This window comes from Oryctolagus cuniculus, chromosome 6 (assembly GCF_964237555.1).
Source record: "Oryctolagus cuniculus chromosome 6, mOryCun1.1, whole genome shotgun sequence".
In the NCBI taxonomy this organism is placed as follows: domain Eukaryota; kingdom Metazoa; phylum Chordata; class Mammalia; order Lagomorpha; family Leporidae; genus Oryctolagus; species Oryctolagus cuniculus.
In genome coordinates, this window is record NC_091437.1 from 81,632,328 (window position 1) to 81,646,427 (window position 14,100).

General features: G+C 42.0%; 1 protein-coding gene and 1 long non-coding RNA gene across 17 annotated transcripts in view; one reads left to right on the top strand and one right to left on the bottom strand.

Annotated features, from left to right (window-relative positions):
• The window catches only part of LOC100357467 (short-chain dehydrogenase/reductase family 16C member 6), a 61,324-nt gene extending 52,842 nt beyond the window's left edge, over nt 1–8,482 (bottom strand). For 6 of the 7 annotated variants that reach the window (XR_007919063.2, XM_051844500.2, XM_051844501.2 and 3 more), the window contains exons 1-2: nt 8,336–8,482; nt 1,987–2,332 (exon numbers count right to left, since the gene is read on the bottom strand). Coding sequence is in view for 6 of the 7 variants with exons in the window: in XM_051844500.2 (XP_051700460.1) it covers nt 1,987–2,332; nt 8,336–8,400 (411 nt within the window). In the remaining variant the exon portion in view is untranslated. Of the gene's footprint in view, nt 1–1,986; nt 2,333–3,741; nt 3,762–8,335 lie in introns of those variants that run through there. The other variant, XM_070076622.1, reaches the window with a different exon arrangement.
• LOC103348026 (uncharacterized) overlaps nt 1–14,100 on the top strand; it is a 112,116-nt gene that overhangs the window by 61,023 nt on the left and 36,993 nt on the right. For 7 of the 10 annotated variants that reach the window (XR_011390001.1, XR_011390002.1, XR_011390003.1 and 4 more), the window contains exons 3-4: nt 11,905–12,019; nt 12,553–12,619. This is a non-coding gene — a long non-coding RNA (uncharacterized lncRNA). Of the gene's footprint in view, nt 1–9,050; nt 12,620–14,100 lie in introns of all 10 variants that reach the window. The other 3 variants (XR_011390006.1, XR_011390007.1, XR_011390008.1) reach the window with 2 other exon arrangements.

Genomic DNA, 14,100 nt, shown 5'->3' on the forward strand with positions numbered 1-14,100 from the left:
ACCCTCAGTTTTTTTTTTTTTTTTTTTTTTACAGTCCCGGTTCATAAGCTCCACACATTCACTAGCTCTTTGTCTCCTGTTATTATCCCCACCAGAGTCAGGTTTTTCTGCTCAGCTGAGGGTGGATGCAGCCCGAGCTGGCACAGCTGTTATGTATGTCCAAAATGGCGCCGCCTGCTCTATTGGCTCACATGCCTTTGTAAGGTGAGTGGAGCGAAAGAATTGTGTCCAAACTGTCTTTTATTTTTTCTCTCCTCTAGTTAGGCTGGTGTACTTTCTTCCACGGGGCTTCAAGCCTCATTCCCTCTAGGCTCTTCCTGCCACTTTTCTGCCAGTTTCTCGGCCTACTGCAGTTTCGTCTCACCTCTCTTTCCAGCGCTGGTGCAGAGACTCTTGGCAGCTGAGCTCTCGAGCTGTGAGTACCTGTGCCCTCCACATAGATCCACCGTGTCCCTCTAATTCCGGAAGAGTTTCCTCTGCCGTGTTTTCCCTAACTCTTCCCTGAGGTTACACTATCTCCACTCTTACTAAATTATCTTTTCCTGGACTATCAGTGAGCTCCCTCCCTATTCCGCCATCTTGGAACCTCCCTCAGCTAGATAGGATTTTAAAGACCATCTGGTTCAACCCTTTCATTTTACAGATGAAGAAACAGGGACCTGGAGTGGGCAGGCAATGTAGTAAAGATTGCACAACCAAGGAGAAGCCAAGCCAGGATTAGGTCCCGTTTCTGACAACTCCTGATGGTGAGTGAGTCACCAGCAAAAGCAGTTGGGCAAGACTGAATACCAAAGGCTGATCAAATTCCCACAAGTATTGTGCTGTGCTAGAAATTACAAAGTCAGCTTCCCATCCAGCTTCCTGCTCGGAAGACAGCAGATGATTGCACAAATACTTGGGACCCTGCTACCCATGCAGGAGCCTCAAATGGAATTCCTGGCTCCTAGTTTCTCTTTGGCCCAGCCCCAGCATTGCAACCATTTGGTTGAACCAGTGGATGGAAATCACTCATTCTGTCTCTTCCTCAGTCTGTCACTCTGCCTTTTAAATAAATAAATAAATAAATAAAAATTTTTAAAAAGATAAAATATGCTTAGAAATAAAAAAAAAAAACAGAGCAGAGTCATTTGAGGAAACCACTACCACAATACTGATGATGATGATGATGATGATGGTAGTAGTAATGGCAATACCATTAATATTATACTATGAACTCTTTTCACCTGACAGGCAAATTCTAAATGCTCAGTGTGCATCAAGTCGTTTAACTCTTGCAAACTGCCCTGTTTTACAGTTGAGAGAACAGTCGCTAAAGAGACTCGGGAAATTAGCCTAAAGTTGTGTGGTTAATAATACTGAGGACAGAGTTTGAACCCACACATTAAGTTCACTGCCCAAGTTCTTAAATACTCAGCAATGTAGTATCCCCTTTACCCTGGACTTCTGTATATATTATGTATATGTTTATGTATATGTATATATATATGATGTATATGTTTATGTGTATATTTCGTGAGAGAGACAGACAATGGAAATAGAGAGAGAGAGAGAGAGAGAGAGAGAGAGAAAGAGAGAGCAAGCTTCTCAGCTGGTTCATCTCCGAATGCCTGCAATGGCTGGTGCTAGGCCATGCTGTAGCCTGGAATTCCCTCCAGGTCTTCTATGCAGGTGGTAGGGATCCAAGCACTTGGGCCATCATCTGCTGCCTCATAGAGTCTGCATGGAAGTGGGGAGAGTTGGAAAAGGGAGCTAGAACTGGGAATAAAACCTAAGTACTTGGCTGTGGGATACAGGCATATTAAACAGCTTTTTACCCACTAGACCAAATGTCCATTCTCAAAATTGAATTTCTGACATGTAGAATCAAGTGGGAGACACATGGACATCTGGGGAAGCTGATGACAAGCATTTCCTCCTCTTTTTGTGAAAGTGCATGCTGGATGCAATATTTTGGGCCATAGAAGTGAAGAACTCCCATCGGCTTACCTGATCAGCGACTCTGTAGACCTCTTGCCTCTTGCTACAGTCACACTTATAGGGAAAGACTTTCACATCACTCTTTTCTTTGATCAATCTGCATGTTTCCATATTGCCTTCTTGATTAATGTCCCAGAGGACTAAAATAGCCCCAAGGTTGGCAAAATGTATGGCCAAGAGCCTCCCAAGTCCACTTCCAGCTCCTGTTATAAGTACAATTTCTCCAGCAACGTTCTTTTTGTTTTTGGGAATTATCTTGCAAACTAAAGACTCAAAAAGGTAATATAGAAATTTTCCCAAAAATATGCTGGTGTCCACAATTGCATTCATGTTGATGATTGAAGAAGGGAATGTCCTAATAAGGAAAAAAGTAACTGATAAATCCATTACATTATGACAACAATTGCAGTAGATATAAAGCCTTTAATACAAAGGACATCAATTCTCCAAAATATAGATTGTAACAATAATTGCCAAATGTATTGAAATTTTAAGTCATATAAATAATGATTGTGAGAATATTTTCTGTTAGGAAGAACTTTCCCAATTTATAGGGTCCTTCCTTAGGCATAAGTTAATTTGAACTATAGGCAGGACACAGGTTACTAGGATAGTTTGACAGAGACACAAAGTCTTTGCCTGTTGACTTGCCCAACATTATGTGACTAGCAAACCCAGATATTGCATTCCAGTCAGTTTTCTGTTTCAGGAACACTTTTGATGCTCTTAAATAAAAATTTGCTTTTCATTAGGCAAGTGTTCTGTAATATAAATAAAACAATACACATAAAGCATTTACACATTTTTGTCTGATCCCTACAATATCTCTCTGAGATAGACAATCCAAGTGTAATTATTATTATTTTAGATTGAGGACACTGAGAAAAATGAATATTGAGTAGCTTTACTCAGAGTCATACACAGGTAGCCAATAAAATAGTCAATATTGAGGATCAAGGACAATGGTGTGAATTGTGGTTTTACACTTAGAATAGGCTTTTCTTGGCTCAATACTTCCACTTCCTTTTCCCAGAACCACCTTAAAACAAAAAGAGGGATGCTTTATGTTTGGTGACAATTTGCTGATTTTTTAAAAAAATTAAATTCTGTTTTATAAGGCTACTTCAGAAAGTTAGTAGAAAATGGAATTAAAAGATAGATTAATTCTGGTCAACCATTTTGAAAGCCATGCATACAAACGATGTCCAAAATGTTCATTGAAAATGTGCATTAGAAGAGAAACTATGTATTTATTTTAGTTCTATTTTCCTAAGAACTTTTTGAAATAGCCTCATAGTATTTTAAAGATTTATTCTCATTTTTAAAAAATTATTTATTTATTTATTTATTTATTTAAAAGGCAGAGCCAAAGAGAGGTAGAGGCAGAGAAGGAGACCCATCCACTGGTTCATGCTCCAAATGGTCACAACGGCCAGAACTGGGCTGATCCAAAGATAGGAGCCTGGAACTTCTTCCAGGTCTCCCACATGGGTGCAGAGGCACCGGTTTGGGTCCCAGCTCTCTGCTATGGCCTGGGAAAGCAGCACAGGATGGCCCAAGTATTTGGGCCCCTGCACCCATGTAGGAGACCCGAAAGAAGCTCCTGGCTCCTGGCTTTGGATTGGCCCAGCTCTGGTCACTGGGGCCATTTGGGGAGTGAACCAGTGGATAGAAGACTTCTCTCTCTATCATTCCCTCTCTCTGTCTGTAACACTGTCTCAAAATAAATAACTATTAAAAAAAGAATAAAAAAATAAAACAAACCAGAAGGGCTGACATTGTGGCACAGTAGGTTAAACTGCTGCTTGAGACATCACACATCTCATTTTGGAATGCCAGTTCTAGTCCTGGCTGCTCCACTTCCCATCCAGCTTCCTGTTTGGAGACAGTAGATGATTGCACAAATAATTGGAACCCTGCTACCCACGAAGGAGCCTCAAATGGAATTCCTGGCTCCTAGTTTCTGCTTGGCTCAGCCCCAGCTTTGTAGCCATTTGGGGAGTTGAACCAGTGGATGGAAATCTCTCTCATTCTGTCTCTTCCTCTGCCTGTCACTCTGCCTTTTAAATAAATAAATAAAATTTTTAAAAAGATAAAATATGCTTAGAATTAAAAAAAACAAGGTCTTGGCAAAGCGGAAGTTCTCTCCTTCCTTCAGAGAAAGGTACCTCCTTCTTTGATGACCTGATCTTTCCACTGGGATCTCACTCGCAGAGATCTTTCATTTAGGTCATTTTTTTTTTTTGCCAGAGTGTCTTGGCTTTCCATGCCTGAAATACTCTCATGGGCTTTTCAGCCGGATCTGAATGCCTTAAGGGCTGATTCTGAGGTTAGAGTGCTGTTTAGGGCATCTGCCATTCTATGAGTCTGCTGTGTATCCAGCTTGTCTAAATATGATCAGAGTTGGTGAACTCAAAAGGCCTCCATATCCTTGGCAACTCATGACAAGAGCCTATAGTGATTACTGATGCCATAAACAAGAGTGTCAATTTGTTAAGTCAACAACAGGAGTCACTGTGCATTTACTCCTCATGTAGGATCTCTGTCCGTAATGTGCTGTACATTGTGATTTAATGCTATAACTAGTACTGAAACAGTATTTTACACTTTGTGTTTCTGTGTGGGTGAAAACTGTTGAAAGCTTTAATTAATATATGCTAAATCAATCTTCTGTATATAAAGATAATTGAAAATGAATCTTGATGTGAATGGAAGGGGAGAGGGAGTGGGAGAGGGGAGGGTTGCGGGTGTGAGGGAAGTTATTGGGGGGGGAAGCCATTGTAATCCATAGGCTGTAGTTTGGAAATTTATATTCATTAAATAAAAGTTAAAAAAAAAAGAATTTAAAAAAAAAACAGAGCAGAGTCATTTGAGGAAACCACTACCACAATACTGATGATGATGATGATGATGATGGTAGTAGTAATGGCAATACCATTAATATTATACTATGAACTCTTTTCACCTGACAGGCAAATTCTAAATGCTCAGTGTGCATCAAGTCGTTTAACTCTTGCAAACTGCCCTGTTTTACAGTTGAGAGAACAGTTGCTAAAGAGACTCAGGAAACTAGCCCAAAGTCGTGCAGTTAATAATACTGAGGACAGAGTTTTACCCACACATTAAGTTTACTGCCCAAGTTCTTAAATACTCAGCAATGTAGTATCCCCTTTACCCTGGAAAACAAACAAACAAAAGTTGAGTCTTCGCATGACTTCTACTTCTTTTTGAGGCAGTTGGGAATTAACTTTGTGTTGTCCCTGAGGCACAGCTAAGGATGCCAACAGACTCAGGCTGCCTTTGTCTAGCTGTTAGTTTCATCTAGCAAAAATTCCCACTGTGATAAGATAGAAAGAAAGCATTGTTGCCAGAACACCATTGGGAATATTGATGTGAGTTTTGGAAGGGAAGAGTGATCCCCAGGAAAACACGTGAGCTTTCATTGCATCCATTGAGTATTTATTGAACACAAGTTGGGTTCAGACCATTTTGGTGTTGATTTTGGAGATGCTATGTTACAGGCCCTGCCTTAAGGAGGACGGAGTGTGGTTTTGGAACCTGGCAAGTAAACACAGGGCTGCAAAATAGTAAGTGATGGAGTCTGAGCCACAACCAAGGGCATGGTCTAGAGTTGTATGATTCAGAAAGTGGTTTTCAGTAGGGGTGTGAAGAATAACGGGCAGAGCAGATTGCGTCTGAGTCTTGTCAAGAAGGCTGCTTTCAAGACTAAGCAAGGAGAAAAGACATTACAGATCAACTGCACGGACTTATTTGGTGCTATTGAGAGTATTAACTATAGGAGAGGTCTTCAAAAAGTTCATGGAATTGTGTATTATGGAAAAACTACTCATGATTTTAGAATATTTTGTGCCAAAATCAATTTATCATTTAATTCAATTTTTCCACAAATGTTTAAAGTACCTTGAAGTTCTAGAAGGTGTCATCCCTAAAAAATTTTAGATTCATCTGCTTACCTTAATGTTCACTAAGAGTTAATGCAGATTTCAAATTTGCAATCAGGAAAGAGATCAGTTCCCTCTCTTCTAATCTTACATAGACTTATCTGGCTCATGCACAATTCTAGAAACATGTAGTAAATTACAAAGTTGAAAGGAAACCATATTTTACCATCCTCTTAAAACAAATATAGATATGATGGAGAAGCCTTTCTGAGTCACAGGAATTTTATATGGAGAATAAGACAGGATCAGGACTTTCTCATTCCTTTTCTGTACAAGAAAGTTTGTTCTCAAGGTAGATGGTCATGATCGATCTTGGAGTAAATTCAAGGAGCTTTCTATCAAAATTATTACATTTCAGAAACCTAGTGTTGTGCTCTGGGGCCACATTGAGGACAAGATGTTCAGTATTTTTTCAATCCTTCGTTGTTCAAATGTTCCCGGATAAGAGATTACATGATTAGACCACTGAAAGCATTCTATTTTGGAGCAAAAGAAAAACATATGCAAGAGCCCTGATGTAGAAGGTGCTGGTATTAAAAGATTATTGCTCCAGGTGGATCACTGGGCAACTGTGACAACAAGGAAGTCAGGAAAACAATTATGAAGCGTTATGATGTGCAAACATTTATTAATGCTAAATGACACTGTGTACCTTTCGAGCCTTATTTGATTTGCTTAGAAAAATAGCTCTGTGGGGGTAAGAATAAGAGCCAGTTGGGATATAACTCACCAAGTTCTTGCTGTTTGTAAGTAGAAGTGGGATTGGAGCCCAGACTCTATGCTTCCAGAGCTCCTACATTTTTGGCCACTACATACATAACATCCCTAAATAACTTTCAGTAAACTTGGCTTTGAATTCCAAGAACTTCTTTCATTTTTCAGGCATGTACTGAGTGCTCTGGGTTAAATGATAGGCCATGAGAGTGGAGTATTAGCACCATGTCACACAGGTCACATAGGGCAGAGTGAGCAGGATTCAAAGCATGGATTCAACTGTTGGCCCCGCGACCTACTGGCTGAGTGCTCTGGGTATGTTTTGCCTTACTGATCATCTGTTTATTATCTGTGAAGTGGGCATAACATCTAGCTCCAAGGAAAATACACATCGAAATAACAAATGTAGGAAAACATTCTGCTGGTTGTAAATGCCATGCAAATATTACTTTGACACTTGCACAAGAGCCTCTTTCATGGTGATGCTGAGTTTGTAGCCAGTCATTCCTAAACATGTCCAACATCAAGGCACAGAAAGCCTTTCTGTACTGTTTAGGGTTGTGCCTTGACTATCAAATTGCTAAGAGGGCTGGGAAGAGGGGTTTGCATGGGCTTTCATCTAGGTCATATACTCCCTGTTAGCTGTTGGTAGATGTAGGACCCTCTCAAGAGCCAGGTACTCATATGCACATCCAGTAACACAAACAAGCCAAATACAGGCACTTGTTCATGTGACCACTAGCACATACAAGCCACATACAGGCCAAATTTAGGTGCTCATGTGCACCACCACTTACACACACAAGCCAAATACTGGATCTTATTTGCATGTCCAGTAGCATATAGAAGACAAATAGGGGTACTTATATGCAAGATCACTGGCACACACAAGCCAAATACAAAGCAAATATAGATGCTTGTTAGCATGTTCACTGGAACATACACAAGCCAAATACAAGCACTTGTACACATGATCATTAGCACACACAAGCCACATATGGACCTAATACAGCACTCGTATGAACATCCACCTGCACACAGAAGCCAACTACTGGTGCTGTGTGCACATTCAGTGGCACACTCAAGCACTTTCCCTCTGTTTTAACACCTCTACCCCTCAGTTTGCCAAAAGCCACAGGAGTGAATCAAAACAATTAAAAAAGAATAGTAGGCTGGCGCCACGGCTCACTAGGCTAATCCTCCGCCTTGTGGCGCCGGGACACCGGGTTCTAGTCCCGGTCGGGGCACCGGATTCTGTCCCGGTTGCCTCTCTTCCAGGCCAGCTCTCTGCTGTGGCCCAGGAGTGCAGTGGAGGATGGCCCAAGCCCTTGGGCCCTGCACCCCATGGGAGACCAGGATAAGTACCTGGCTCCTGCCATCAGATCAGCGCAGTGCGCTGGCCGCAGCACGCCAGCCGCGGCAGCCATTGGAGGGTGAACCAACGGCAAAGGAAGACCTTTCTCTCTGTCTCTCTCTCTCACTGTCCACTCTGCCTGACCAAAAAAAAAAAAAAAAAAAAAAAAAAAAAAAAAAAAAAAAAAAAAAGTAAAGAGATACCAGAGTTAATGACAGAATTTTTTAATGCCTCTATTTAGGAGTCACAATAAATCATGCTTAGAGAAACTGGCTCTCAGAAGCAGGTAGCTGGCATTTCTCTGGGCAGCCAAAGGGCTGAATCTTACCTGCACAAAAGCTGCACTTGGGGAGCCTGAGTGTCCTTACAGAGGCCGAGGGAAACAGAGCTCATGTCAGCAGCCAGAAGCTGTCTCTTAAGTAGCTTTGGTCTTAATTGGTCTTCCTACGCCTTTTCATACCTGTCTAGGTGCCAGGTAAAAAGTGGCAAGCATGAGGAATTGTCTTTGCCTAACTCCTGTTTGCAAAGTAGGGCATACAATTTATGTTTTCATTCCCAAGGTGGCTTGGCATATGGGTGTGCCCTGTGATTTACAGGCAGCCATTATTTCAGCTCGCCTGTGGGTATCCTGGGATCTTTGTTCCTGCATCAAGAGCACAAGCACGTCCTTATTTCAATTAGGAAAATGTGAAATAAAGTTGTTGACTCATATAAACAATTGGATGGTCTGGACACACAATTTACCTCAGATTTTTATTATGAAAACTTTTCAGCACACAGAAAACTTGAAGATATGGCACAGAAATGTTCCAAAGGACTACACTTAGACTGGACATTTGGACAATTATTTTCTCCTCTTCCTTTCTATCTCTGGCAGGACTGTTTGTAAGGAAGTTGTAAATATCATGATATTGTACTGTGAGTACACATTACTTACTTCCTAAGAAGGAAGTTATCTTATGTAATCTCAATCAAATTATCTGGCCTAAGAAAATTAACATGAATTCTTTTTTTTTTTTTTTTTTTTTTTTTTTTTTTTACAGGCAGAGTGGACAGTGAGAGAGAGAGAGAGACAAAGAGAAAGGTCTTCCTTTTCCGTTGATTCACCCCCCAGTGGCTGCTGTAGCCGGCGCACTTCGCTGATCCGAAGCCAGGAGCCAGGTGCTTCCTCCTGGTCTCCCATGTGGGTGCAGGGCCCAGGGACTTGGGCCATCCTCCACTGCCTTCCTGGGCCACAGAAGAGAGCTGGACTGGAAGAGGAGCAACTGGGACAGAATCCGGCGCCCTGATCGGGACTAGAACCCGGGGTGCCGGCGCCACAGGCAGAGGATTAGCCTATTGAGCCGCGGTGCCTGCCAAACATTAATTCTATACTACTCTCTAATATTCTTATTCAAATTTCACCATTTGTCCCAAAGGTCCCATCGAGATTCCTGTGTTGCATAAGTTGGGATATTTCTTTAAGTATCTTTTTTTTTTTTGTCTAGAAAAGTCCTACTACATCTTTCTAAAAAGTGTATTTATTTAGATATCACTGACTTTTTGGAGTCCAGGCCAGGTGTCCTACAGAATGCCTTTTAGTCTCCATTAGTCTGACTTTTCTCATGGGGTCATTTAACTGGACTTATCTCCCTTGTGTCATCTGTAAACTTCAAACTAGATTTAGAGGATTTATTATATTGCAACCAAACCTTTTTGGGGACAGACAATGTCATACATAATGTTCAACATGTCAGCATTGCACAGCTTCGTGTCTCATGTCAGACTGTTCCACTCTCAGTGAGGACATTGAAAAATGCACCAGCAAGTGCATTTCTCCATGGATTTTGATGCCATGGAACACCTCTTCTTTTTTTGAACACCTCTTTTTGTTCATTGTGGGCTTCTACCCAAAGTGTCTCCCTTTGGGATCTCCACCCTGTTCTACTCCCTTGATCAGGTCACACATGTCACTCTGCCTCTTGAAGCCACTCAGCAATTTCCTCTCTCTTCTCTGACTTGCCTGTAGGCCTTTCTGTCCAAACATGGCTGTCAAATCCTCTCCAGACAGTGGGCCCATTGCTCTTGTACTGTCCTGCATGTCTTCCTTTCTTTGGATGAATCCTCCAGGATTGATATTTGTGTCTCAACCATGACCTTCAAAGGTCTGTTACGAAACTCATAGCCCTGATTTCGACTCTTGTTCTGGTTAAGTAATTTTTTAATCCTCCTTTCGCTTGGGCAATAAATCTCAGAGGCAGAGGATTTCCCACTAGAAGACTGCATTGAGCAATTTTTTTTAAATATTTATTTATTTGAAAGGCAGAGTTGCAGAGAGGGAGGGAGGGACAGAGAGACAAAGAAGAGACCTTCCATCCCTTGGTTCACTCTCCTAATGGCCACAACAGCCAGGCCTGTGTGGTGGAATGAGAAGGCCGTGCCAAGATGGCCACTGGCAAGCAAGTGTCAGTTACTCAGGAATGGCTTCAGAAACCACCTGGCAACAGAGCCTGCCTGGCAACAGGCTGTGATTGGTTAGGGCATAACCTCCCCTTGACTGGATTGGCTGCCTCGGCTATATAGGATGCTGTAGCAACCGAAATAAATGAGTCTGTGGGCTGCTCACCTCTGGCCCACTTTCACCTGACTCCCGGGGTCTGTGTGGTGACTCCGCGCCTCTTGCCCACACCACGCTCCTCCTCTCAGAACGAATCCACAGCAACAGGCTTGGGACAGGTAGAAGCTAGGAGTCTGGAACTTGGGGTCTTCCATGTGGATGACAGGAGCCTAATTTCTTAGGCTATCTTCTGCTGCTTTCCAAATGCATTAGCAAGGAGCTGAATCAGAAACAGAGCATCTGGGACTTGAACTGGCACCCACATGGGATACCAGTGTTGCAGGCAGTGGCTTACTCTGTTGTGCCACAACTTGGGCCCCAGCAATATTTCAAAGTAGCTTTCTTTGCAATCCCTGGAAAGTCAAGGAGTCATTGTCAGTCCCCTAAGAGGGCACAGAAATATGGACAGTTGGCTTGATGATACTTCTCAGATTTTATGACTACTTTTCAGTTATTAACTGGAAAGTAACATGACAGAAGAGGAATTCCATGTGAAGAAAAGTGCAAAAGCAACGTCAGCACATGACAATCCTTGCCCTATCCCTGAAGTAAGGATGCTGGAGATTAAAAATCAGAAGCCAGAATGTGGATTTGGCTTAGAGGATAAGACACTGCTTAGGACACACACACCCCAGTCCTGACTCCAACTTCTTATTAACACACAGGCTGGGAAGCAGCAATGATGGCTCAAGTATTTGGGTTCCTGCTACCTACATGGGAAAATTGTATTGAGTTCCTGGATCCTGACTTTGGCTTGGCCTAGCCCTGGCTATTGTGGGTATTTGGGGAATGAAGCAGCAGATAAAACCCACCCCCCCCTCTTTCTCTCCCTCTGCCTTTTGAATAAAAATAAATTACAAAATTAAAAAAGATAAACATCAGAAGCAGAAAAATTTAGCAAATGCACATGTCCAAATCCAGATGAGTCTGCCTCCTGTCCAAAGAGAAGCCAAGACCCTGAACAAAGGTTCACATCCCAGAGCACACTGAGCTACCTTTTGACCTTGACACCAAGAGCTTTCAGTGGCTGAGTTAGGATCCAGTGAATTCAACCAGGATTTGGGATTTTGTCTAAGGAGCCAAGGCTATACTGTTTCATCTGTGAGGGCCTGAATGTTTCCAAAAGTTCATGTGTTGAAGCTTAACCACCAATCTTATTAAGAGTTGGGAGCTCTGGGGGATGATTAGGCCACAAAGATTCCACCCTGACAAATGCATGTGCTTCCTTATAAAAGCCCTTGAGGGAACTAGCTGGCTGCTTTTTGACTTCTCTGTCCTTTGCATCTCTTTCTCCAATTCAGGATACCGTGTTCATCACCTCCAGAGGGTGCAGCAAGAAGGGACCACCCTGTAGGCATCCACCAGCTCTCACCAGACACCACATAGCTGGCACCTTGATTTGGACTCTCCAGCCCCGTAACTATGAGACAGAAATTTTTTTATTTATAAATTATCCAGTCTCAGGTATTTTATTGCAGCAGCACAAACTGGTGAAGATTCAAATTTAGTACAGAGAAATGGGGTGGTGTTGATAACAAATATGGGGAAATGTAGATGCAGTTTTAGAGCTGAGAGATGGGTAGAGACTTAAGCTGTTTTTAAGGTCATGCTAGAAAAAGTCTAGATTTCAGTGTTGAAGTCAATCCTGGTGAGGGCTCAGAGACAGAGCTGCAGTCTTCTTAGAAGTTATATAGGTGGTTTTAATTGTAATATTGGTAAAAATATGGAGAGAAGGCCATTCTGATGAAGCCTTAAATAGAAATGAGAAGTATCTTACTGGGAACTGGAGGTAAGACCATCTTTGCTACAAAGCTGGCAAAGAACTTATCTGAACTATGTCCATGTCCTACTATTTTGTGAAAGGCAGAATTTGCAAGCAACGGACCAGAACAAGTACGCATAGATTTCAAAAAATGTTTCCCACCAAATGAATTATATTTTAATTCCAGTTTCTGTGAACTTTTTGAAGTGCCTTCCTTCATTTGGCAAAAGAATTCTCCAAGCAAAATGTTCAAGGTACTGTGTTTCTTCTCTTGATTACTTATGGTAAAATGTGAGAGGAGAAGAGAATTAAGCATTGAATTCATAATTCAAAGGGAAGTACAATTTAAAAAGAGTTGGAAATTTTTTTAACCTGGCCGGCTTGTGAAGAATAACATGGCTTATTCTGTAGAGAATATTAAGAATGTGGTCAAGCACACATTTGATAAAATTAGCATGGATATAAGGAAAACAGATACTATTCATCAAGGCAGTGGAAGAATGACCTCAAGGGTACCTTGCAGATCTTCAAGGCTACTTCCTTCACTGCTGCACCTTGAGTGCTGAGAGGTTGGGTGTAAAATCGTTTCAGGGCAGGAGCTCCAGGGCACCAGCGAGACCTTGGGGCTTGCTGCTCATGGTTGCTTCATGTCTCTGGTGCAGGGCTCCTTGACTGCCCCAGTGGTGGCTCAAGAGGGCTCAAATTCAGCTTTGGCTGCTGCTCTGGAGGATGTAAGTGGTAAACCTTGGTGGCACACAGTGGTGCTAGCTCTGTAGAACACAGGGTGCAGAAGCTAAGGGGGTGTGGCTTTCTCCACCTGAAATTCAAAGGACTCTGCAGAGAACCTTGGGTCACAGGCACAGAACTTGCCTGGGGATGGGCTACCTCAGAGCAATGCCTAGAGGAGCTGTGACATCAAGGTGACTGCAGAGACTTCAATGTTGATGCTGGGATGAGTCAAGACTTTTGGGTCATTGGGAAGTAACACAGGAATAGTACCAGGGCCTGAAAGCTATGGTCTGGACACCTCCCCAAATTCCTAGGTTGATATTTAATCCATAAGTGCTAAAATGTTGCTAAGAGGTGGGGCCTTTTAGGGATGATTAGGTCAAGAGGGATCCTTCCTCCTGAGTGGATTTTTGACTTATCAAAGGGTTCAAGGGACAGGCCATCAAAGAAGGAGGCACCTTTCTCTGAAGGGAGGAGAGAACTTCCACTTTGATTATGGCCTTGTCTAAATAAAGTTGCAGTTTGTGAACTCAAGAGGCTTCCATAGCCTTGGCAGCTCATGACAAGAGCCTCAGGTGGTTACTGATGTCATAAATAAGAGTGTCAGTTGTTAAATCAACAACAGGAGTCACTGTGTACTTACTCCCCATGTAGGATCTCTGTCCTTACTGTGTTATACTATGTGAATTAATGATAAAACTTATCTTCAAATAGTACTTCATGCTTTGTGTGTCTGTGTGGGTGAAAACTGTTGAAATCTTTACTTAGTAAATACTAAGTTGATCTTCTGTATATAAAGATAATTGAAAATGAATCTTAATGAAGAATGGGATGGGAGAGGGAGTGGGAGATGGGATGGTTTGTGAGTGAGAGGGAGGTTATGGGGGGAAAAAACTGCAATAATCCAAAAGTTGTACTTTTAAAATTTATATTTATTAAATAAAAGTTAAAACAAAACAAAACAAAAAACCACAAAGTGTTCAAGGAAACTATCTAGCCATCTGTG